A 26,520-nucleotide genomic window follows, 5' to 3' on the forward strand; every position below is an offset into this window, starting at 1 on the left:
AGAGCTGGGCTGAGAAGTGGCAGATGGAGTCCATCACAGAAAGGTGCCCAGTGGTTCACTTTGGAAAGTTGAATTTGAAGGTAGAGGACAGAGATAATAGCAGTGTGGAGGAGCAGAGGGATGTTTGTGTCCACATCCATAGATCTCTCAAAGTTGCCACGCAAGTTGCTAGGGTTGTTCAGAAGGCGACTGGTCTGTTGGCCTCCATTAAACAGGTGTTTGAGTTCAAGGACCTCACGCGAGGTAATGTTGCAGTTCTATATAAAAAAAACCCTGGAAAACTTGGAAAACTTGGAATATTATGTTCATTTCTGGTTGCCTCATTATAGAAAGGATGTGGAAGCTTTAGAGAGGGCACAGAGATTTGCCAGGACGCTGCCTGGATTTGAAAGTGTGTCTTATGAGGGTAAGATGAACAAGCTGGGCTTTTCTCTTTCGGAAGGAGGATGAAAAGTGACTTGATAGCAGTGTACAAGATGATAAGAGGCACTGATGAGTGGGCAGCCAGAGATTTCTTCCCAAGGCAAATTGCTCACACAAAGGGCCATAATTTGAAGGCGATTAGAGGAAAATACACAGGGGTGTCAGACGTGAATTTTTTACACAACAGTTGGTGAGTGTGTGGAATGGTCTGCCAGGGATGGTAGTTGAGACAGATACATTAAAAGCATTTAAGAAACTCTTCGATAGGCAGATGGATGATAGAAAAATTGAGAGCTATGTAGGATTGGGATTGATTTCGAGTAAGTTATAAAGGTCAGGTCATCGTGAGAGTATTTTTTGATTGTTCCAGATTGGGTAAACTTGTTCATCCACAGATCAACATCAACTATAATGGAATAAAATCCATGTGGGTCGAACGTGTATGAAATGGCAACGGTGAAGAGAGACTGAATGACTAAAAGTCCCAAACATTAACCACAGCCCACACTGCACCAGAATATGTGGAATCTTGATCTCCACAGTCACCTGCGGACCCACCAATAGACAAACCCTTGGGAGAACATCACACTCAACTCAAGTGATTGTACGACTATGAAATGTAAAACATTCTGACATAACTATGGACTTACTTTTTATGTAGTTGTAGCTGAGGTAGAGATGCTCCAACTTTGGGTTAAAGACTGGTATGGAATTGAGTTTGTTGTTGCAGAGGTGGAGGCCAAGGAGAGATGACAAATTAAAGATGCCATTGGGAATTCCAGTATCTGTCAACTGGTTGAAATTCAACCTCAAAAACGTTAACTGGTGCAAATTCTTGAAATAATTATCAGGGATTTGACTGATCTGATTCCTATCCAGAAAGAGCTGGAAGATGTGTGGAGGTATGGTTGGGGGCATCTTCCTCAGGGAGTTATGAGCCAGGTTGAGCTGCATGAGGCTCCTGAGACCTTTGAAGGTGTTCTTATTGAAGACTCTGTCCGGCAGCTTATTGTGGTGAAGGTCCAAGAGGGTCAGGTTGGCCAGTTTTCTGAAACTGCCCGAAGGGATCTTGGAGATCTGATTCCTGGCAAGCCGAAGTTGCTCCAGGCTAGGAGGGAGGTTTGCAGGAACTTCATCCAACCTGTTTCTATCCATGTACAAGAAGAGGACCTTGTTCAGGATGTTAAAGAGACCCTTGTCCAGTTTTCGATTGGAAATCCTATTATTGTCCAGGTTAATCCATTTGAGACCTGTTGCATTCCGGAAGGGGGCCTCTGGCAAGGAGTCAATGAAGTTGTTTTGGAGGTAGAGGTATTCGATCCGGGGTGGAATGAAGGGCACTACCCTTAGGTTCCGACTGTCGCAGTAGAGAGCATTGGGATGGTCAGGCGGACACAAGCACTCCCTTGGGCAGTCTGGGAAGATGGACATTGGGCCTGGAGGGAGGGGCGGCGGCAGTGTTGTAAGATGGTTCGGTTCCTCGGGTTCAGAGAAGAGAGGCTTCGTTGGCTTTGGGGGCTTGGGAGGTTTGGGAGGTTTGGGAGGTTTAGGAGGCTTAATCCGACGAGGCTTTGGTTTGGGTGTTTGCTGTTGACTGTCCACCACCATGGTCAGAAGAAGGCCGATGGAAATTATGTATCCCAGGTACGTCATCGTCCAGAAGAAATTATCACTGTGAAAGGAAGAAAATTACACCGTAAGCTGTTGTCAGATTTTGCTTTGAGACCAACTCAGAAGGATAAAATAAATCTGATCTAGGCACTCTAACTGAGGGTTTTAACCCAAAATAGTGACGATTGCTTTCCCATTACAGATGCTGCTCGAGCTGCTGAGTTCCTCCAGCAGGCTGAGGATTGGCTCGTACTGCCACACCAGCCGTTCCTGGTGTCCCCTAAGGCGCTGCTTAATTCTGATCTGGGTTTTGGAGTTCGCTACAGGTACAACAGAAACCAGGCCTTTCAGCCCAACTGGCCCATACTGACCATCAAACACCCATTTTTATACTAATCCTAGCCTGATCCATTTTATCTAAGTAACACATATGTACACTGGAGGAACTCAGCAGGGCAGGCAGCATCAATGGGGGGGGGGGAATAAACAGACAATATTTTGGGCCAAGACCCTTCGTCAGGACTTGAAAGGAAGGGGGAAGAAGCCGGAATAAGAAGGTGGGCATTCAAAAGATAACAAACTGTCCAAAGACAAAAAGGAGCACAAGCTAGAATGCGATAGGTGGGAGCAGGTGGGCGGGGTAAGGGGGTGAAGTAAGGAGCTGGGAGGTGATAGGTGGGAAAGGTGAAGGGCTGAAGAAGAAGGAATCTGATAGGAGAGAGTGGAGCATGGGAGAAAAGGTTGGAGCAGGAACACTAGGTGGAAGTGAGAGGCAGGTGAGGAGAAGAGAAGGGGTAAAAGTGGGGAATGGAAGACGGGGGGGAAGGAGGGAGGAGAAAAATTATCAGAAGTTAGGGAAATCGATGTTCATTCCATCAGGTTGGAAGCTACCCAGACGGAATTTGAGGTGTTGCTTTTCCAGCCTGAGTGTTGTCCCATTATGGCAGTAGAGGAGCCACGGACTGAAATGGTGGAATGGGAATGGGAACTGCAATCAAAATGTTTGGCCACCAGGAATCTTACCTGATTCTTATTTTACCTCAAGATTGTTTATTGTCATTCTTTAGTACACAAATGTAAAAGAGAACGAAATGATTCTTTGTTACACGGGATCTGATGCAGCATTAAAAAGTGCAATAAAACAGAAAAAAACACAACAAATATAAATATGGAACAGTCTTATAAAGCATAATGTAAAGTAATCATAAAGTGGCAGAGCATGGCGGAAGGATGAAGGGTGTTGAGCAGTGCAGTGGCTGATGTGGACGTTGTGGTGGTGGGGAGGATTAAAGGGTGGAGGTGTCGAACAGCCTTACGTCTTGGGGAAAATTAGCTGCTTTTGAGTCTGGTGTGGATGCTGCATAGCCTCCTCCCAGATGGGAGAGGGACAAACAGTCCACGAGGAAGGTAGGTGAGATGCTTCATGATATGCTAGCCCTTTCCGACACCTTTCAGAGAAAATACTTGCTCTTCTGGGCTTTGAGTGTTGGATCAAGTGATGTGAATGTGTGAATGGCTGTATGTCCAGTGCAGAGCTCCTTCAGAATGTCCAGTGCAGAGCTCCTTTAGTCTGTCCAGTGCAGAGCTCCTTCAGTCTGTCCAGTGTAGAGCTCCTTCAGTCTGTCCAGTGCAGAGCTCCTTCAGTATGTCCAGTGTAAAGCTCCTTCAGTGTCCAGTGCAGAGCTCCTTCAGTCTGACCAGTGCAGAGCTCCTTCAGTATGTCCAGTGTAAAGCTCCTTCAGTGTCCAGTGCAGAGCTCCTTCAGAATGTCCAGTGCAGAGCTCCTTCAGTCTGTCCAGTGCAGAGCTCCTTCAGTCTGCCCAGTGCAGAGCTCCTTCAGTCTGCCCAGTGCAGAGCTCCTTCAGAATGTCCAGTGCAGAGCTCCTTCAGTCTGTCCAGTGCAGAGCTCCTTCAGTATGTCCAGTGTAAAGCTCCTTCAGAATGTCCAGTGCAGAGCTCCTTCAGTCTGTCCAGTGCAGAGCTCCTTCAGTATGTCCAGTGTAGGCTTCCTTTGAGCAGCCTGGACCTAGTGCCAGTCCTAGCTGGTGAAGCAACAAGGTGGCTGGATGCACCGTCTCCAATCTATGGCACCTCTAGACAGGATTCTTCTCAAGCTGAGAAACCGCTCTGTGATCTCATCACTCGTTCTCAAGCTGAGAAACTGCTCTGTGATCTCATCACCCGTTCTCAAGCTGAGAAACCGCTCTGTGATCTCATCACTCGTAGTGCGATGGACACGGTCTGGAATCCATCTCTGCATACAGTACCTGGTCTCGTTGGTGCCAGAGGCAGAAGGCAGATACCATTGACACCAAGATCTCTGTGGTGGCTACGCCCAATATTGTGCATAGACTGTGCACACTGGAGATGTCCCATGTAAGGAGCCTGAGGCATCCAATCAGTGTTCTGGGAACATCTTCTTCCCCTCTGCCATCAGGGGAACGGCCATGAATTTATGAACATGACATCACTTTTCCACCTTTTCACTGTCTGTCTGGCTATCTATCCACTGATTGATTAATTATAACATAGTAATTTTATGTCTTGCACTGTATTGCTGTCACAAAATAATAAATTTCACAACATATGTCAATAATCCTCCAGGAGGACCATAATCTTGTTGTAGGGTTTAGACAACGACCAGAGTGCTCTGCTGGCTGGTTCCAGGGCTTTACGTTAGGGCTCTTGGTAGGGCCACTCATGCCAAACAGGTCAAAGGGTAGAGGCCAGACTAAGTGTGGTCCATCGGTCCTCCAGGTTTGAGGATTCAGCTCAGGGCTAACAACCCTGACCGGTAAAACAAAACTGTTACAGAAAGAGCAATGAAGAGTCATTCTACATCTGAATGTGACAATATTCCTGAATCTCCACCCGGGACTTGCAAGACTGAAAGTAGGGAAGGAAGCCCTGAACACAGCCAGAGATGGAGGACCTTCGTTGCTGCCCAAAACGCCAGCAGAATAACAAGAAGTAAGAAAGTATGTCAGTGATAATAAACCTGATGTTGACTCTGAGGTATCGACAGCTGACAATACCGGCAAGAGTTTTGCCATTAGCAATCATTACAATTTTTAAAGAGTTTTGACAGTCAAAGACATCTCAAAACTGTCAAGATTCTAGCAGCTTACCTATAAACATTCAAATCATAAACCCATTTTTATAATAAAATTAATTACATCTTTAATTACAACTTTGTGGGCTGAAGGGCCTGTAGTATTGTGCTGTAGGTTTTCTATGTTTCTATGTTTCTATCTTGTCTAGTCACTTAGAAAGAATTTAAAACATTGCAATATATTAAAATAATTTAAGAAAATATCACGCTTTCTCACCTGTTGGATGGAACCTGCATTGAAATATGACTTCACAAATTCTTAAAATGCCTTTCGGCCCATCAAGTCCATGACAGTCATAACCAATCTTCTACTCTAATCCTACCCTAATGTATTTCAATTCTCGCTCCAGTTCCATCAATACTTTGAGCTGGGTTCTATTGCTATTTCACCGGCAGGCTGTCCTACTGTTGCATATAATAGTATCATAGAATCAAAAGGAGACGGACACAGGCACTACTCCCTCTAAGCTGCTCAGGTGCACAGCCGCGCAGTAACAGAAATGCTCCCGCACACATAGCCTTTGTTGCCATGCAGCTGGATTTTTTTTTAATTTAATGTTTTATTAAATTGCTGTACAGTTTTCAGGCCATTTATAAATTTCCTGCTCAGGGCAATGATTGTCCGTGCAACTGTTAAAAGAAAATTAGGGGGGAGGTTGCCATGGAAACCAGCCCTTCAGCTGAGTTCCTCCTGCACCTTTTTGGATGCTCCAAATTCAAGCATTGCTTTGCCCCTCCCCTATCGCCGCAGGACTTGAGGGTTGGAATGAGATGACATGAACTGCATGAAGAAACCTCTGCGGGAGAGTTGTTAAAGTGGAAAAACCGTTGCACTGGGGTAGGTCCACTCCCTCGACCTCGGAAGTCTGGTTCCTGTGGTATGTCAGACACGTGAAGGATTCCCGAATCCCTGAGCAGCTACTGTACGATGGGCTTTCGCTGGGCAAGAGGAATCAAGGCAGGACCCGTAAGGGGTTCAAAGACTGCGTGAGAGCTAACATTGGACATGCTGGGCTGGGACAGAGTGCGCGAGAGTAGGGTGGCCGGCGAGGCTTGGTTAGAACCATTCATGACCTGGAGGAGGGACGCTGGGCAATACTGATCTCTACCCAACCAAGAAGAAAAGCAATAGCAGCGACTGCACTTCCAGATCCTGCACAGTTTTCGCGTCCTTATCGTGGAGGTCTAAGTCACTCACAACTCGGACTCAGCAGCCACCTACAAGCACACAAAGGAACTGCACAAATCTAACTCTCACCATCAGAAACAGCGAACAACCAATCATTCCAGCATCTGGAGTCTCTTGTGTCTCCTCTTTGGCTGGGCGCCCCTCCCTAGGTAAGGGATCACAGAAACCGGCTGTACGTCCTGACACGGAACCCCTCTGAGTTCAGAGAGATCTGCACAGGGTCGAGCATAGGATAGTTGGGATTGCATTGTCAAAATCTGATGGCCTGACTGACCCCCACCCCCTGCATTGTAAGTGGCCATTGGTTTATTATTATCATACCCGTCCTGTCCTGGAATTAGAGGACTGTGTATGTGCATGGCAGAGTGGGAGGAAGGAATGGGCCTCGCTTCACTGTTGTTGCTTTGTTGCTTGGTATGTTCTGTGTCGTTCTGACGAGCATTGTGGACATGCTCTGTTGGTATTGGAATGTGTGGTGACACTTGCAGGCCGCCCCCAGTGCACCCTCAGCTGTTTTGGTTGTTAATGCAAACGGCACATTTCACCGTTGTAGTGGTAGTTAAGGGAGAGGTGTAGTAGTGGTTAATCATGTTAATCCTATGCCGTTCAGTTAGCCGCTCTCACATGGGAGGAGTTCACATACTGTACAAGCAGCGTTGTCAGTAAAGTTCAGTTGAGTACCCTGCATGCTGGTGTCCTGGTGTGCTCTGCACTCTCCCTCAGTAATGAACACATCAACTGTATATTTCAATTTACATGCGATAAATAAATCCGTATTGCTCTGAATCTGAATCTGCCAACCATACAGATCATGTTAGAGTATTGAAGTAGTCACTATCATCATTATGGGCTGTGTTGTATGGCGTGGGCAATCATGATCTCTTAGCCATCATTGTTCTTGGCAAATATTTGTACAATGGTTTGCCATTGCCTTCTTCGGGTTAGTATCTTTATAAGACGGGTGACCCCAGCCATTATCAATACTCTTCAGAGATTGTCTGGTGTCAGTGGTCGCATAACCAGGACTTGTGATGTGCACCAGCTGCTCGTACGACCATCCACCACCTGCTCCCACGGCTTCACGTGACCGTGATTAGGGGCTAAGCAGGTGCTACATCTTGCCCAAGGGTGACCTGCAGGCTAGTGGAGGGAAGGAGCATCCTAAATTTCCTTTGTTAAAGACGATTCTCCACCTCTCCACCAATACAAAGGGGAAAAATAATAACAGAATGCAGTATTACAGTCTCAGGGAAAGTGCAGAACAGGTGCAAGCCCGTGACAAGGTAGAACGAGAGATCAGGAGATCACCTTTAATGTCTAAAAGGTCTGTTCAATAGCCTTTTAACAGCAGGACAGAAATTGTCCTTGACCCTGGCATGCTCGGGCTTTTGTATGTTCTGCCCAATGAGAGGGAGGAGACAAGAGAACATCTGGGGTAGAAGAAATCCTTGACTGTAAACATAAGAGGTTCTGCAGATGCCGGAAGTCTTGAGCAACACACACAAAATGCTGGAGAAACCCAAGCAAGTCCAGCAGCATCTATGGAGGATCTTGGCCCAAAACTGCTAGGTTTTTTTTACTCAAGGTGGTAGGTGCGGAGAGTGTGGTAGAGGCAGATGCATTAGAAACACTTAAGAGTCTCTTAAGTGGACACATGAATGAAAGAAAAGTGGCAGTGCTGTGTGGGAGGGAAGGGTTAGATTGATCCTGGAGTAGGTTAAAGGGTCAGCACAACATTGTAGGCCAAAGGGCCTGTACTGTGATGTACTGAGTTATGTTCTATGAAACACTGACTTTTTAATTCTCCTCTATAGATGCTCCCTGACCTGCTGAGTTCCTCCGGCATTTTGTGTGGGATCCTTGGTTGGTTGCTTTCCCGAGTCAGCTGGAAGTGTAGACAGACTCCCTGGAGGAGAGGCTGGTTTCTGTCATAGACGAGGCTGTTGAAACAGTGCGAGGATTCCAGCCCATAGTCTTCTGCATCTGGATCCACCCAGCAGAAATAGCCACGGAAACCCAGCTCAATCCAGATCAGTGTGCCGCACTCAACACTGCTGGCTTTTTAACTAATTTCTAACTTCTCTTTCCAAATTATCTCAGTTCTCTCTGTGTCCAGGCTGATTAATTCCTTCTGGCTCCCCTGACAGAGCTTATTCCAGTGGTGCAGAGACCTTTGATGCAGGTAATGGGATAGGAATGACTCAGGTCTGGCAAGAGAATGAGAGAGACCATCTGGTGTGTTGACCTTGCAGAACAGCTACTGTCCAGTCAAGTATAGAATTAAAATGCAATGGAGTTTAACACTGTATACCACTGCATCCAGTGGCAGGGCAATGCAGCCAGCTCCTGTGCTGAATCTGAGGATTACAGCCTTGCAGTTACAGGGTACGTTTTTGGTTCAGTTACAGGTACAGTTTGTATCCTCTACATTGGTGAGACCTGTCGTAAATTGGGGGACCGCTTCGTCGAGCACATCCACGCCATCAGACGGAAGTGAACTTCCTGGCGGCCAAATATTTTAATCCTGTCCCCTTTCCCATTCTGACATGTCAGACCTTGGCCTCCTCGTGCCCCAATGAGGCCACCCTCAGGGTGGAGGAGAAACACCTTATATTCCTTCTGGATAACCTGATGGTATGAATATTGATTTCTCCTTCCAGTTAAAAAGAATTTCCCTCCCCCTCCCCTCTTCTTCTATTCCCCACTCTGGCCTGTTACCCCTGCTCACCTGCCTATGACCTCCCCCTGGTGCCCCTCCTCCTTCCCTTTCTCCATGAACCACTCTCCTCTCCTATCAGATTTCTTCTTCCCCGACCCATCCAGCTTCACCTCTCACCTTCGAGCTGTCCACCTTCCCCTCCCCCCATCTTTTTATTCTGGTGTCTCCCCACTTCCTTTCCAGTCCTGATGAAGGGTCTTGACCCAAAACATTGACTGGTTATTAACTTTCATAGATGCTGCCCGACCTGCTGAGTTTCTACAGCATTTTGTATGAGTTGCTATAGTTTCGGATAGGCTGTTACAGGAAAAGTAACTCAAAATGCTGGAGGAACTCAGCAGGTCAGGCAGCATCTATGGAGATGAGTGAAGAGTGTTCGGTTCCCACTGACACAAACAGTTTGGGTTATTTTCTCTGAGACTGAGGGGAGAGCTGCTGGAGGTTTATAAAAGACTGACAGATGTAGATAATTGTAGATAATCAGAGACTTTTTCCCAGGGGGCAAATATCAAATATTACAGTGCGTAACTCTAAGGTGAGAGTAGGCTTAAGAGGCAAGTTTTTGTTATACGGGGAGTGGGGAGTGTGTTGAATATGCTGCCGTGGGAAGGTGGGTGTGATGGAAGCTGGTGCAAAAACAATATACAACAGGCACTCGAACAAGCAGGGGATGGAGGGATATAGGCCACGTGCAGGCAGGAGAAATTACTTTACACTGGCTTTTGTGCGCTGAAGGGCCTGTTCCTCTCCTCTACTTGAGACAAGAGTCCTTCACAAGGATGGTTTGGACCCAAATGCTGGGGTCTCTGAAGCAAGGATCAAGACACAGTATCAAACTGGATCGAGAACTGAGCACAAAACAAATGCTAGGCAAAATCACTAGTAGGGCTTACGATTGAGCCTCAAACCTCCATTCAGGTGCTCTTTAAACACTCAATTATTGGTGCCCAAAACATAATTGCCAATTAGCAGGAAGGTCCTGAATCCTTAAAGAGGCTGTGCCAGCTATCCATGCTCCGGAGAGTTAGAGCGTTGAAACACTGGGGTCCGGCGCGGATGGGTGTGTGTCGTAACACTTTTCTTCTTACAGCAGCAGAAACCCTGAGGAGATCACAAGGGGCGGATTAGAGCGGCCACCATCTCCCCTCAAGTGGTAATGAACAAGTCAGATGGTGAGGTGGAGATACCAAAGGAGGTGCAAGGTGTTCCTTCCCTCCGCTAGCGTGCAGGGGTAGCGCCTACTCAGCCCCCCGATCAGGGTTACGTGAGGCCATGGGAGTAGGTGGTGGATGGTCATATGAGCAGCTGGTGCACATCACAAGTCCTGGTTATGCGACCACTGACACCAGGCGGACAGCCTCTGAAGAGTATTGATGATGGCTAGGGTCACCCATCTTGTAAAGACACTGCCCAGAAGAAGGCAATGGAAAACCACTTCTGCAGAAAAATTTGCCACAGAAGATTATGGTCATAGATGACGATCACCCAGGTCATAGGACACAGCACATAATGATGTTGATAATGAACACACGCAAAATGCTGGAGGAACTCAACAGGTCAGGCAGCGTCAATGGAAAAGAATAAAGAACGGATGTTTTGGACCAAGACCTTTAATCGAGACTGGCAAGGAAGGAAGCAGATAATTCCTCTCAGGGAAGACTTAGAGGGAATTTTCTTCCAAAAGGTGGACCATGTTATCTTCCACATCCACTCCCTCAGTTTAATGCCTAATCTGAAAGCCGGCATCCCTGCTTTTATGGGCACTGGAGTGCACACCCAGTTACATAGAAACCATAGAAACTACAGCACAGAAACTGGCCTTTTGGCCCTTCTTGGCTGTGCCAAACCATCTTCTGCCTAGTCCCACTGACCTGCACACGGACCATATCCCTCCATACACCTCCCATCCATGTATCTGTCCAATTTATTCTTAAATGTTAAAAAAGAACCTGCATTTACCACCTCATCTGGCAGCTCATTCCATACTCCCACCACTCTCTGTGTGAAGAAGCCCCCCCTAATGTTCCCTTTAAACTTTTCCCCCTCACCCTTAACCCATGTCCTCTGGTTTTTTCTCCCCTTGCCTCAGTGGAAAAAGCCTGCTTGCATTCATTCTATCTATACCCATCATAATTTTATATGCCTCTATCAAATCTCCCCTCATTCTTCTACGCTCCAGGGAATAAAATCCTAACCTATTCAATCTTTCTCTGTAACTGAGTTTCTCAAGTCCTGGCAACATCATTGTAAACCTTCTCTGCACTCTTTCAACCTTATTTATATCCTTCCTGTAATTTGGTCACCGAAACTGAACACAATACTCCAGATTCGGCCTCACCAATGCCTTATACAACCTCATCATAACATTCCAGCTCTTATACTCAATACTTTGATTAATAAAGGCTAATGTACCAAAAGCTCTCTTTACGACCCTATCGACCTGTGACGCCACCTTTAGGGAATTTTGTATCTGTATTCCCAGATCCCTCTGTTCTACTGCACTCCTCAGTGCCTTATCATTAACCCTGTATGTTCTACGTTGGTTTGTCCTTCCAACGTGCAATACCTCACACTTGTCAGTATTAAACTCCATCTGCCATTTTTCAGCCCATTTTTCCAGCTGGTCCAAGTCCCTCTGCAGGCTCTGAAAACCTTCCTCACTGTCTACTACACCTCCAATCTTTGTATCATCAGCAAATTTGCTGATCCAATTTACCACATTATCATCCAGATCATTGATATAGATGACAAATAACAATGGACCCAGCACTGATCCCTGTGGCACACCACTAGTCACAGGAGAAAGAACCTGTCTGCTCAGAGACTGAAGTGTGACCCATTAAGTCATACTTGGCACTAAAGAGCATCTCCACAGCTGGGGTTTATTTTCCTGTCAGTATGATGTCAGTGCACATGTTTATGGAAGGATCATGCAAGCTTTCAACCTGTTAGTGGTGCATGCCCGCTACAGTCAACTCCACAATAAGTTCGTTGTTTCCTTTCCAGTAAACCTTCCCAGGTGGATAGTTACTCAAGCTGAAGCAAGTTCTGGGAAGGAGATTGAACACCATTTGGCACGAAGCCTTAACAATTCAGGCCGTTGGTGTATAACATTTTTCACTGTGTTTTACTGCCGCACTCTTCACAACGTCTTCTTCTCCACCGATGCCTAGAATTGGTGTTGTACATCATTTGAGTTGTGCTTGTGGGATCTTGTTTTGTGTAACTTTTTGGTCATGTTCCCTGGAGAACGTAAGTGTTCTCATACAGAGCATTACAAATTACAGAGTGCGTTAAAGTTCTCTAAGTTTGCAAATTGTTCTAGAAGATTACAAGACTTGTTGCAATTCATTGTTACAGCTACACTTACGTTTGCGATTGTGCAGCAAAACTCTAAGTTTGCTCAGGGGCTTGCCGGATCAGTAAATCTGTGGATGACATCAAGATGTAGCGGACAGTGAGGAAGACTATCATGGCTTGCAGCAAGATTGGGATCAGCTGGAAAAATGGGCTGAAAAATGGCGGAATGAATTTAATGCAGACAAATGTGAGATGTTGCACTTTGGTAGGGCCAACCAGGGTAGGTCTTACACAGTGAATGGTAGGGCACTGAGGAGTGTGGTAGAACAAAGGGATCTGGGAATACAGGTCCATAATTCATTGAAAGTGGCATCACAGTTAGATAGGGCCATAACGAAAGCATTTGGCACTTTGGCCTTATAGATCAATGTATTGAGTAGGGGAGTTAGGATGTTATGTTGAAGTTGTGGAAGACACTGGTGAGGACTAATTTGGAGTATTGAGTGCAGATTTGGTCACCTACCCTCAGGAAAGATGTAAATAAGGTTGTAATTGAAATAGTACATAGAAAATTTACAAGGATGTTACCGGGTCTGGAGAACCTGAGTTATAAGGAAAGATTGAATAGGTTCGGACTTTATTCCTTGGAACGTAGAAGATTGAGAGGAGATTTGATGGAGGTATACAAAATTATGAGGGGTATAGATAGGGTAAATTCAAGCAGACTGGGTGAGATGACAACTACATTAAGGGTGAAAGGTGAAACATTGAAGTGGAACGTGAGGAGAAACATTTTCACTCAGAGGGTGGTGACAATGTGAAATGAGATGCCAGCGAAAATGAAGATTGCAAACCTGAATAACAATGTTTAAGAGAAGGCACAGGGATAGCAGGGGTATAGAAGGCTATGGTCCAGGTGCCGGTCAATGGGAGTAGGCAGTTTAAATGGTTTGGCACAGACAAGATAGGCTGAAGGGCCTGTTTCTGTCCCGTACTTTTCTATGATTCTGTGACTCACAACTCCATAGCCCAGGTTCAATCTTGAGCACGGGTGCTGACTGTGTGAAGTTTTCATGCTCAGTGTGTGGTCATGAGGGCTCAAGACTTACAGCATCTGCAAAATTGCTTGTGTTTACGATGAAGTATCCCTCCCACCTCACATGTTGTCTTTTCTCCCCCCTCTCACTGGGCAGAACATACCTGAGAATGCCAGGGTCAAGGACAGCTTCTATCCTACTGCTTTCAGACTATTAAAAGACTTTATAAACAATAAAAGTGAACTCCTGATCTCTCTTTCTACCTTGTCATGACCTTGCGCCTTATTGTCTGCCTGTACTGCACCTTCTCTGTGACTGTAACACTTTATTCTGCATTCTGTTATTGTTTTCCCCTTTGTACTAACTCAATTAGGTGGTGGGGTGGAGATACGTCTCTACCAAAGGAGGTGTAAGGTGCTCCTTCCCTCTTCTAGTCAGCAGTTCACCTTGGGCAGGGTGTGGCACCTGCTTAGCCCCCTGATCAGGGTCAGGTGAAACCATGGGCGCAGGTGGTGGATGGTCGTATGAACAGTTGGTGCAGATCACAAGTCCTGGTTATGTGACCACTGACACCAGGCAATCTCTGAAGAGTATTGATAATGGCTGGGGTCACTCATCTTGTAAAGACACTGCCCAGAAGAAGGCGATGGCAAACCACTTCTGCAGAAAAAATTTGCCAAGAACAATCATGGTGATGGAAAGACCATGATCGCCCATGTCACAGGACACGGCACATAATGATGATGATGGCTATCTCAATACACGAACGTGATCTGGATGGCAGATTTCCATGTGAGAGGAGCTAACTGAGTAGTTTAGGAATAATACTATTAACTACCACTACATCACCATCCCATGCAGTGCATTCCAGGCACCCACTTTTCTGTATATAAAAGAAAACTTGCCTCGTCAGGTCAAAATAATCTGCAGATGCTGGGATCAAAGCAACACTCACAACACGCTGGAGGAACTCAGCAGGTCGGGCAGCATCCGTGGAAAAGATCGGTCGACATTTCGGGCCTGCCGATCTTTTCCACGGATGCTGCCCGACCTGCTGAGTTCCTCCAGCGTGTTGTGAGTGTAAACTTGCCTCGTCGATCTCCTTTGAACTTTGCACCTCTCAATTTATGTGTATTAGACATTTTAAACGTGGGGAAAAGATACTGGTTGTCAATCTCTGCCTCTCATTATCTTACAAACCTCCATCAAATCTCCTCTCAGCCTCTGCAATCAACTTGAATGTGGGAATGGAAATGATAGGATTGCTCTGAGAGCTGGAATTAACTCGGATATCCTTTTCTATCACAAGAAAATATGGGAAGCTTAAAGCAACCTGTTCAAACTGCAGCAACAAGACTCTAGACCGAAAAAAAATCCTGAAGAAGGGTCTCAGCCTGAAACATCGACTGTTTACTCTTTGCCATTGATGTTCCTGACCTGATGAGTTGCTCCAGCATCTTGTGTGTGTTGCAAAGAAAGAAAATTGGATCAACTTAAAAATAATCTTAGTTGTACATAAGCCTCTGAGTAATCTCGCTCCTCTGTATATTTTGGAGTGTCTATCCTCTTACTCCCCTAATCATAATCTTAGATCTGCGAATACTGGTTTGCTTAGTGTTCCTGCCAAGCGTATAAAAATTTGTGGTGCAGCCTTTTGCTCTTCTGTTCCAAGAATCTCGAATATTCCACCGACTGTGACCCAGGCAATTATTGTGGAATGTTTCAAAACACTTATAAAAACCTAATTTTTAATTGGGTTACTTACAAGATTTCTTCATGCCTGCTGATTATAATTATATTATTTAGTATATTCAATTACATTTTATTCTATGTAATGTTTGCCTTTATTTATGATTTTTAATTTTGTCTTGTTTTTATGACTATATTGATTTATCTTTACAATCTATGTAATGCACTTTGAGTCTGCATCTTAATATGTGAAAGGTGCTATATCAATAAAGTTATTATTATAATTGTTATCAACATCTTACGAGGAAGAGGAAATTCTCCCAACTCAATGCTAAATTCTCAGTCTGCATTGCTCAGTTTTGATTACACAAATTGTTCTGCCCGAGTGCCCAGAACTGTCATTACATTAATTTCCCGAAGTGGTATCCAAACAGTGATGCTGAAAGATTTTCCTTTATAAATAAGCTGTCCTTCATTTTCAAGATACTTCACAGAGCATTTCCATTTCTAAATTAGGACATTAAACCACAGGATTGTTGGAGAAAATTTGTAAATCTTCTGCTATTAGATTTTTGGAGCAGCTGACTTTGAAATGCCATTGCCGTCATGAACCAAATGTGGTGATGTTGAAGTTGAGTGTGGATAAATATTTCAGTTTGTCACGCAAAATTTATCTGAACCTTATTTAACTGCGTAGGTTGAAAAGCATAGAGCAGGGGTTCTCAACCTAGGCTGCACGGACCCCTTGCTTAATGGTATCGGTCCATGGCATAAAAAAGGTTAGGAACCCTTGGCACACAGGATTATGGCAAAACATCCATATGAAACATTGTGCAGGTTACTTATTAATACATGCAGTTACTTAAAACCATAGAACATAGAACAGTACAGCACAGTACAGGCCTCTTGGCCGGCAATATTGTGCTGACTGAACTTACTCCAAGATCAGTTTAACTCTTCCCTCCCATATAGGTAGCCTTCCATTTTTCTTACATCCATATGTCTCTTAAATTCCCCTAATGTCTCTGCCTCTACCCCAAGCAGCACGAGCCAGGCACTTACCACTCTCTGTGTAAAAAAAACCTACCTCTGACATCTCCTCTTAAAGATTCATCCACTGTCCTTCAGTTTCCCCTCTGGATGATCCCATCTGTTCAAGGTTCCATGTCTTCATGGTTGGGGAGGTGGAGATACGTCTCTACCAAAGGAGGTGCATGGCCCTCTTTCCCTCTGCTTGCCCAGAGGTCACCCTTGGGCAAGGTGCACACCCAACCCCCCCACCGATCAGGGTCATGTGAAGCCACGGGAGCAGCTGGTGCAGATCACAAGTCCTGGTTATGCGACCACTGACACCAGGCATTCTCTGAAGAGTATTGATAATGGCTGGGGACGCCTGTCTTGTTAAGACACAGCCCAGAAGAAGGCAGTGTCAAACCACTTCTGCAGAAAAATTTGCCAAGAACAATCATGGTCCTAGAAAGACAGCGATCACCCACAAGCATGTTCCTGACTTCTGATAAAGGGTCTGGCCTGAAACGTCAACTGTTCACTCCCATGCATAGATGCTGCCTGACCTGCTGAGCTCTTCCAGCACTTTGCGTGCATTGCTCTAGATTTCCAGCATCTGCAGTCCCTCTTCTGCCTTTGAACATGTCATCAGCCATTCCATTAAGCCTTCCTCCTCCTCACAGCTCCTACTCCTTCCCAGATTTGTATTGTCCATACACTCAGACATGGGCAGCAATGGTAGCTTACCAGTAGGCATTATGTTTTACAGCATTATTCACCCTGGTTCAATTGCCATCATTGTTTTGTAAGGAGTTTATACATTCTCCCCATGACCAAAACAATTTCCTCTGTGTGTTCCATTTTCCTACCACATACTAAAGGTGATTTGGTTTGAAGGTTAGTAGGTTAATCATTGCTTTCCATCTTATCGAAGTCCTCGGGATTTTATAAATCACTATGAGGTCACCCCTCAGTTCCAGTCACTCCAGGAAAAGAACCACACCTTGCCAGCCTCTCCTTATAACACAAGTCCTCCAGTTCTCACAAAATATTCTATAGATGTGTAGTGGAGAATGTATCGTCTGGCTGCATCATGGCCTGGTGTGGAAACACCAGTATCTCTGAATGGAAAATCCTACAAAAAATGGTGGATAAAGTAAGTCCATCATGGGCTAATTCCTCCCAACCATTGAGTACGTCTGCATCAAATGCTGTCGCAGGAAAGCAGCTTCCACCATCAGAGACCCCCAGCACCTAAGGCACGTTGGCTTCTTGTTGCTGCCATCAGGATGAAGGTACAAGGTACTCAGGATTTGCACCACCAGCTTCAGGGACAGTTATTACCCCTCAGCCATCAGGATCCCCAACCATCAGGATCTCACTCAACTTCACTTGCCCCATCACTGAAATATTCCACAACCAATGGACTCAACTTTCAAAGACTCTTCATCTCTTGGTCTTGATATTTACTGAATATTTATTTATTATTTTTGCTTCCTCTTTTTCTATTTGCACAGTTTGTTGTCTTCTGCACTCTGGTTGAACGCCCAAGTTGGGAGATCTTTGATGGATTCTGTTATAGTTATTATTCAATAAATTTGTTGAAGTATGCCCACAAGAAAATGAATCTGAGGGTTGTAGATGGTACCCTCATAATAAAATGTACTGTGAATTTTGAACTTGAACATCATTGAGAATATTTTCTGTGCAGCCCTCTAGTTTATACAATACCAAAATACCTTAATTAACAATGCTGATTCTGAACAAGGACAGAGGTACTTTGGGATGTGTCTTTGGAAGATATCAAAGATTCAACTTCTCAATCCAATCGGATTTTGGAAACCAAATGAAAACATGAATAATTTAATCAGGAGGTCAAGAAACCGAAGTCCACGTCATTGGGCAAAACATTTCCCTGATCACATGAAGAAATTAAAATGTGTGTCAACTTTTCAATAAATAATGAAGTGAAGGAATTAAGAATAGGTAATCACATAAAACCAGTCTGATTAGTAAATAAGGTGTTGCTCAGCATTAAGTTACAATCAATCAATCAATAAATTAGTGAATAGTGCAAAAAAAAGAACAGTGAGGTAGTGTTAATGGGTTTGGGCAGCACATTGCATAGTGGATAGCACAACGCTTCACAGTACAGGCGACCGGTGTTCAGTTCCCCCTGCTGCCTGTAAGGGCAAGGATGTAATGATGAGGCTTTATAAGGCATTGGTCAGATAGCACTTTCCCTTACATAAGGAAAGATGTGCTGGCACAGGAAAAGGTCTGGAGGAGGTTCACGAGAATGATTCCTGGAATGAAGGGGTTAACGTATGAGGAGCGTTTGATGGCTTTCTGGAGTCTTAAGAAGAATGAGGGAGGATTTCCTTGAAATCTACTGAATAGTGAAAAGTCTAGATAGAGAGGATGTGGCGGGAATGTTTTCCATGGTGGATTAGTCAAGGACCAGAGGGCACAGTCTGAGAATAGAGGGACGTCCATTTAGAACAGAGTTGAAGAGGAATATCCTTAGCCAGAGGCAGTGAATCTGTGGAATTGAGTATACTTAACATGGGGTTTCAGAGATTCTTGATCAGTCGGGGCTTCAAAGGTTATGGAGTGAAGGCAGGAGAATGGAGTTGAGAGGGATAATAAATCAGCCATGATGGAATGACAGAGCAGACTCGATGGGCCAAATGGCTTAATTATGCTCCCATGTCTTATGGTCTTGTGGACATCTTCAATAGGCGATGCCTCAAGAAGACAGCATCCAGCATTAAGGACTCTCACTATCCAGGACGTGCCTTCTTTTCATGACGACAATCAGGGAAAAGGTGCAGGAGCCTGAGACACTGTGCTGCTGTTTCATTTGGCTGTGTCCATGGGCAGAGTTGAATGATAATTAAACTTGAACTTGAAGACACAAACTCAACATTTTAGGAACAGTTTCTTCCCCTCCACCGTCAGATTTCTGAGCGGGCCATGAAGCCACGAACACCACCTCACCATTTAGCTCTCTGTATGCTATATTTAATTGTTTGTTTTATTTCTTATCTAATGTACAGAGATTATTTTATGTATTGCTCTGTACAGCTGCCACAAAACAGCAAATTCCAAGACATACTTTAGCGAAAGTAAACCTGATTTTGATTGTGACTCAGTAATGTGGATAATAATTTGCACATTTATACACTGCAAACGCAATCCAATTTTATTGGATTTCAGTGTTGGAATAAATCATTCCTCTTTTCATTAAGCATTTTGCTTTCAGTTCCTTTATAAAAACAGTGTAATTTCAAACGCAGTTTTGTTTTTTTTAAAGAAATCATAACAGGCATTTGGCAGATGAGTCTGTGCTATGGGATCTGGCTCTCAGTTGCTTCACTGTCTCAGCTCTTGCCTCCTGTTACGCCCTGACGGCGACGCGGTGGAAGGCTTGAGGAACACACAGGATAGTTTTGACATTAGCACGGAACTTAAGAAATGCCTGAAGACGCAGTGGTTCATTGCTTCAGTTGTTCAAGTACATCAGTCCACATTTTTCTCAGCGCTAACCTCCAAAAACTTGGACTGAAGCTCACAGAGAAAATTCTAGAGAGGCTCTGCTGCTGTTTTCATGCAATTTAGGTTTTATGCTGCAGATCTCCAGCATCTGCTGAAGGCTTCTATCTTTGATTTTTTGGCCCAAAGCTCAATGCCGCTTTGTGCGCCCTCATTTGCTGTGAGTCCTGCCCTGGACTGGACAATGGATGCTCCATCCAGAGACAATAAACCCAACTCAGTCTTACACCACTGCACTGAGAGGGAACGATGGTGAATATGGAGCTACACCAGAGTCAACCAAGACTTTCTCACTCATTCTCCCCTGAGGTGGCTGTTCTCCAACAGAATCAGGGCAACAGGGGCAACCAGGGATGGGCAATAAATGCTGGCTTAGGAGGCGACGCCTACATCCCACAAATGAATAAATTTTTAAAATGGTTTATTATCCCTAACATATAATATGAAATTTGTTATTTTATTGCATCAGTATAGTGCGAGACAAAACTTCATTATAAAGTTAAAAGATAAGTAAGTCATGCAAAAGGTGGTGTTCAGTGTCCATTCAGAAATCTGATGGTAGAACACAGAACATAGAATAGCAAAAAGCACAGTACAGGCCCTTTGGCCCACAATGTTGTGCCAACCCTCAAACCCTGCCTCCCGTATAACCCCCCCCCCCACCTTAAATTCCTCCATATACCTGTCTAGTAGTCTCTTAAACTTCACTAGTGTATCTGCCTCCACCACTGACTCAGGCAGTGCATTCCACACACCAACCACTCCCTGAGTAAAAAACCTTCCTCTAATATCCCCCTTGAACTTCCCACCCCTTATCTTAAAGCCATGTCCTCTTGTATTGAGCAGTGGTGCCCTGGGGAAGAGGCACTGGCTATCCACTCTATCTATTCCTCTTATTATCTTGTACACCTCTATCATGTCTCCTCTCATCCTCCTTCTCTCCAAAGAGTAAAGCCCTAGCTCCCTTAATCTCTGATCATAATGCATGCTCTCTAAACCAGGCAGCATCCTGGTGAATCTCCTCTGTACCCTTTCCAATGCTTCCACATCCTTCCTATAGTGAGGGGAAGAAGTTGTTCCTGCATCACTGAGTGTGAGTCTTCAAGCCTCCTACAGGGTCTGGCAGACTAACGGCAGCAACTGGTGGAATAGTTTGACGTTCAGGGAGGGCTGATGCTCAGCATCATGATGGCGTGGCTGTCATTTTTGAAGAAAGGCATTGAGAAGTGCTTGCTGGAGTGGAAACCAATCAACGGTAGGCTGATGAGAGTCAGGCGGAAAGGGAAGCGATTGAACATGATTGTGCAGCGTATGGGGATCAGCCAACTACAGCGTCCACACTAAAGTGAAGCTGTACCAGACCTGTGTTCTGTCCACACTCTTGTAGGGTCAGAATGCTTGTACATGACAGGGAATGACCTCGCCAAGCCGTTGTCATTCCACACCCTGAACCTTCAGAAGATCCTCTGTATTTTCTGGCCAAGAAAGATCTCCAACCACGCCCTTCTCCTTCAGTGTCACCAAAAGGACATGGCCACAATCATCATGGGGAAACGTTGGAGATGGATTGGACATGTAATGAGAAGAGAGGCCAACTCCATCATCAAGGCAGCACTTTATTGGACACTCTGCAGGATGGAGAAAATGCAGGAGACCAAAGACAACTTGGCGCTGTTCCATAGGCACAGAAATGAGGACGCTGAACCACACCTGGGGCACAATAGAGAAGATGGCCAAGGACAGACAGAGATGAAGGACCTTCAGTGCTGTCTTAAACACCAGCGGTGTAACTGGCAGTAACTATCTTCAGGCTCATATACCTCCTCTTGCGTATATTTAAAGTGGAGGTTGTTAGGTTATTGGTTAGTAAGTACATCAAAGGTTATGGGGAGAAAGAAGGAGAATGGGAAAATAAATCAGGCACGATTGAATGGGGGAGCATACACATTGGGCCAAGTACCCTAATCTTACTCTTATATCTCATGGTTGTTGATGATAGAGATGAGATGTGGGCATATTCCAGAAGGACCTTAATGATGGATGCCGTCTTCTTGAAGCACTGCCTGTTGAAGATGTCCTGGATGGTGGGGAGGGTTGTGCTAGTGAGAGATCTGGCTGAGTCTACAACCCTCCAGCTTCCTTTCATCCTGTGTATTGGAGCCTCCAAACCAGACTCTCATGCAACCAGTCAGAACGCTCTCCACTGTATGTCTTTAGAAATTTGCTGGAGTCTCTGGTGACTCACCTCAAATTCCTTATGACGTATAGCTCCTTTCATGCCTTTTTAATGATTGCATCAATATATTGGGACTGGACTGGATCCTCTGAAATGTCCATTTTCACGAACACCAGGGAAGGGGACATACTTTGGCTTTGACTCTCCTGGGCTGCAGGGTTAAAGTTGACTGGCCAGTCGCTGACCTTCATTCCGAGAACCACTTCAGAAACTTCAGGGACTTTGTGAACAATGACTATGCATCATTGCACATTGGCCAGAAAATCCTTCTTCGGGACATGTCAAGAGCTCCCAGCCATTGTCACATGCCTGTACTTCAAGGACTGTGGTGGACATGCGTTGCAGTCCCATATGCACTTAGGACCATTGGTTTCTACAGCACAAAGTGAGGCCACTGGATCCACACTGAAAGAGCAGTGACTCCTAGTCGTCTTTCCCTGTGCTCCTAGAGGTAACGTACCCGTCCAACTTCTGTTTGTCCCATGCAATGATTCACGATGACTACGGACACTCTCGGACATGAATCAGGTTCAGGTGAGCATCAGGGAAGTTTGACGGGTGTGACCCGCAGCTTCCACCCCGCAGTGGGAGGGTTGGGTTTCGGAGTCTCTGCTTGTTCTCTGCTGATGGCACAGAGGACTCAGCCCGATCACAATGAGCAAAAGGGAAGGAAATTCAGTCGAGGCCCTCCAGGTCCTCATACTGAGGCATCACCTGTTGCAGCTACCCAGGGGAGGAGGCTCTGGGAGCAGGGCGAGAGAAACCAGAAACGCAGCAATGTGGACAAATGGTGGAAGTGCTGGGCTTGCACATTTTTTTCTTTTGAATGCAAGACCCGTTTGGACATTAATAATACAAATATTGTAAGCCTGGTTCATTAGAGAGACTGAGAGCTTCGTAGCTGCGTCACCTTGGGTTATTGCACGGACCAGGCCATCTTGCCACTGTGACACCTGTTGGAGCCACCCAGGGGAGGAGGCAAGGAAGCGGTGTGAAAGCACATTGAAATCCATGCTAAGTTAAAAGCCCATCCCCTGTTGGCCAGCTCCCCCACCTCAATACTGCTCCCCAGTGTTTGCTCCCTATGTCTGCGACTGACTCTTGTGCCGAGGCTGTATAAAGGACTGGTAAGACCGTATTTGGAGTATTGTCAGCAGATTTGGGCCCCTTATCTAAGATAAGGTATGCTGGCATTGGAGAGTGTCCAATGGAGGTTCACAAGAATGAAAGGGTTAATGTATGAGGTGCATTTGATGGTTCTTGGCCTGTACTCACTGGAGTGTAGAAGAATGAGAGGGGACCTCATTGAAACCTCTCAAAAAGTGAAAGGCCTTGAGAGAGTGGATACGGAGAGGATGCTTCCTATAGTGGAGGAATCCAAGGCCAGAGGGCACAGCCTCGCAATTGAGGGTCGTCCATTTTGAATAGAGATAAGAAGGAATTTCTTTAGTCAATGGGTGATGAAACAGAGGAATTCATAGTCACAGACTGCTGTGCGGGCCGTGTCATTGGGTATATTTAAGGCGACGTTTCATAGATAGTTGGTTAATCAGGCTTCAAAGGTTACAGGGAGAAGTCAGGAGAGTGAGGTTGGGAGGAATAATAAATCAGTCATGATGGAATGGCAGAGCAGACTTGATGGGATGAATAACCTAAATCTGCTCCTAGGTCTTATGGTCTTATGACCCAGCTTGAGATGAGCAACTGCTGCGTGCTTATACCTATGGAAACATGGCTTCAGCACAACGTCCCATGCACCATCAATCTTCAGGCCTTGCCACTCAGGGACTTGCGCAAATATTATTTTCTGATTGTATGTCAAGACAAGTCAAGTCAAGTCACTTTTTATTGTCATTTCGACCATAACTGTTGGTACAATACACAGTAAAAACGAGACAACGTTTTTCAGGACCATGGTGCTACATGAACAATACAAAAACTACACTGAACTATGTAAAACAACACAAAACTACACTAGACTACAGACCTACCCAGGACTGCATAAAGTGCACAAAACAGTGCAGGCATTACAATAGATAATGAACAAGACAGTAGGCACAGTAGAGGGCAGTAGGTTGGTGTCAGTCCAGGCTCTGGGTATTGAGAAGCCTGATGACTTGGGGGAAGAAACTGTTACATAGTCTGGTCGTGAGAGCCCGAATACTTCGGTGCCTTTTGCCAGATGGCAGGAGGGAGAAGAGTTGGTATGAGGGGTGTGTGGGCTCCTTCATAATTCTGTTTGCTTTACGGATGCAGCGTGTGGTGTAAATGACTCTAATGGTGGGAAGAGAGACCCCGATAATCTTCTCAGCTGACCTCACTATCCGCTGCAGGATCTTGCGATGGGAGATGGAGCAATTCCCGAACCAGGCAGTGATGCAGCTGCTCAGGATGCTCTCAATACAACCTCAATATGTGTTGTGTTGTAACTATATGTGGTGTGCGTAACTACATACTCTTTACCGTGTTTTGCAGCTTAGCCCCAGGTAATGATGCTTTGTTTCTCTCTATACGCATGTATGGTCGAGTGGCAATAAACTTGAACTTGAGCTACTACCTTGTGCTCCTTCCCCTCCCTCCCCACTCCACCACCTTATGGTTCCTGCCCCCTTCCTTTACAGCCCTTTGGTCGGCCAGGAATGTTGACTATCTCTTCCCCTCCTTGTCTGCTGCCTGACCTGCTGAGTTCCTCCATCATTTTGTGCGTGTTGTTCCAGATTTCCAGCATCTGCAGACTGCCTTGTGTTTACACCAGGCATTTTATTATCAAAGGGATCAGCTGTACCCTGAACTGAGATGCCACAAAAGTAACGTCTCCAGAACGATTATCAATGGGGAAATGTCACCATCAGTAACGTCACACGGCAGAACACAGTCCACCCTTCGCTCGCAGGAGATTACGCTGACTTACTTATTTAAAGGTACAGCATGACGGCAGGCTGATTACACCCTTGTGTCCTGTTAACCTACTAGCCCGTACAATTTTGGAATATGGGAGGAAACCAGAGCACCTGGAGGAAATCGAGACAGTCACGGGCAGGACGTACAAACTCCTTACAGGCAGCGGCGGGAATTGAACCTGGGTCGCTGGTGCGGCAAAGCCCAATGTTAACCGTGCCACCTCAAGTGCAACTCTAACCCTTCCCCCTCCCCACCCCCGCTGATTCAGAAATTCTTCCAGGGGTGGGTGCTGAGGAAAAGTCAGAGAGTGGTTTGTGTCTGGGACTCTGTGCCCGACACAGGAAGTGCAGTGATAGCAGACACCCTCACCACTTTAAAGCAACACTCTCAAACAGCCAAACCCAACAAAACTCCAGACTGAGAGCAGAGAAGTGGAAGTTATACAAATAAAACTATTTCTGGCTGCCAGAAACGATGGAGTGAACAGTCCCCTTCTATAATTTGCCTGTACCAACCAATGTCTATACATCACCTGGAGAGAATCACATTTATCCTGTCAAATGTGCACTCTGGTTACTAGGAAACAGTTTTAGGAACAGCTATTGTGCCTTTTTTTTGCTACTTGAAGGTGCGTCAGTGGCCCTTTCAGTGCACAAGTGCCTTCTGGAATGGATGAGAAAGTTTCTAGTGTTTTAACCAAAGCCTGAAGGTCACAACAAACAAAAGGAAGCAACGGTTGAGCCTATAAGCAGAGCTCGGTGTAACAACGACTTGTTCAAAGTTCACAAAGTTCAAAGTAATGTTATTTTTTATAAGTATGTATACAGTATACAATCTTGAGATTCATATTTGTATCATCCTGCAAGAACGGAGAGAGATATTCTTGAAGCACCCCTACTTAACAGAAACAGCAAACCCACTGGCAACTAATTACAACAAACTCTGCTCTGTGAGAAAAAACACCACTTGTTCCCCTTTATTTCTGGATATTCAGAGGTCAATTCCAATTAAGTTTAGTACTGGTATCAAAATATAAACAAGAAGACACCAAACATCAAATCACTGGAAGAACTTCCCAAAAGTGAAGTTAAAGTATTAGCTGGTTGAGTATTGAAATCCTTTTCAGTGCACGAATCTGACCAGGCGACTGAAGTTTCACATAATACAGAAAAAATGACCGAATTATTTGTTTCTTTGTAAGTTATTCCTGTTAGAGAGATATATTTGCAGCACCCCTGCTTAACGCAAACAGCAAACTCATTGACAAATAATTACAACAAACTGTTCTGTCAGCAAACCACCACTTAATTTTATTTGGTTAGTAACACTTAATGCCAAACACTGCAATATAAGTTAAACTTCAGGGAGAAAAACTTTCTCACGTTTAAGCATTTTTTCAAAGCTTTGTTAAAGAAAAATGCTCACACAAATAAAAATGTCTTTTTTACTAAAATAAATGGTTCCAGAATTTTCTGTTTTCTTAATACATTCCTTGAGTATCCATCATAATATTGCAATCTATTTAAGTGCAATGTTAAACTTGCAGAGAATTGTGAGCTTACCAGTCTTCCTGAAACAGTCCGTCTTCTATCTGTACCTCGACTGATAGTGCAGTATGTTTTTGTTATGTTTCAGCTTGATTCTAGTCTCTCAGTCTCCATCAGAACAACAATGCATCCTTTATCTCCCAGCCAATTCCTTCAGCATAAAATCCACACCCCCAAAATCCCCATACGCCGA

At 45.0% G+C, this 26,520-nt stretch overlaps 1 protein-coding gene across 2 annotated transcripts in view; it reads right to left on the reverse strand.

Moving 5' to 3' along the window:
- Positions 1-26,520, reverse strand: part of prelp (proline/arginine-rich end leucine-rich repeat protein) — a 106,660-nt gene that overhangs the window by 80,056 nt on the left and 84 nt on the right. The window contains exons 1-2 of one of the 2 annotated variants that reach the window (XM_072277816.1): positions 26,343-26,436; positions 1,074-2,095 (exon numbers count right to left, since the gene is read on the reverse strand). In XM_072277816.1, coding sequence (XP_072133917.1) covers positions 1,074-2,076 — 1,003 coding nt within the window. In that variant the 5' untranslated portion in view covers positions 2,077-2,095; positions 26,343-26,436. Of the gene's footprint in view, positions 1-1,073; positions 2,096-26,342; positions 26,437-26,520 lie in introns of those variants that run through there. The other variant, XM_072277815.1, reaches the window with a different exon arrangement.

The sequence above is a fragment of the Mobula birostris genome, chromosome 14 (assembly GCF_030028105.1).
Source record: "Mobula birostris isolate sMobBir1 chromosome 14, sMobBir1.hap1, whole genome shotgun sequence".
NCBI classification, from domain to species: Eukaryota; Metazoa; Chordata; class Chondrichthyes; order Myliobatiformes; family Myliobatidae; genus Mobula; species Mobula birostris.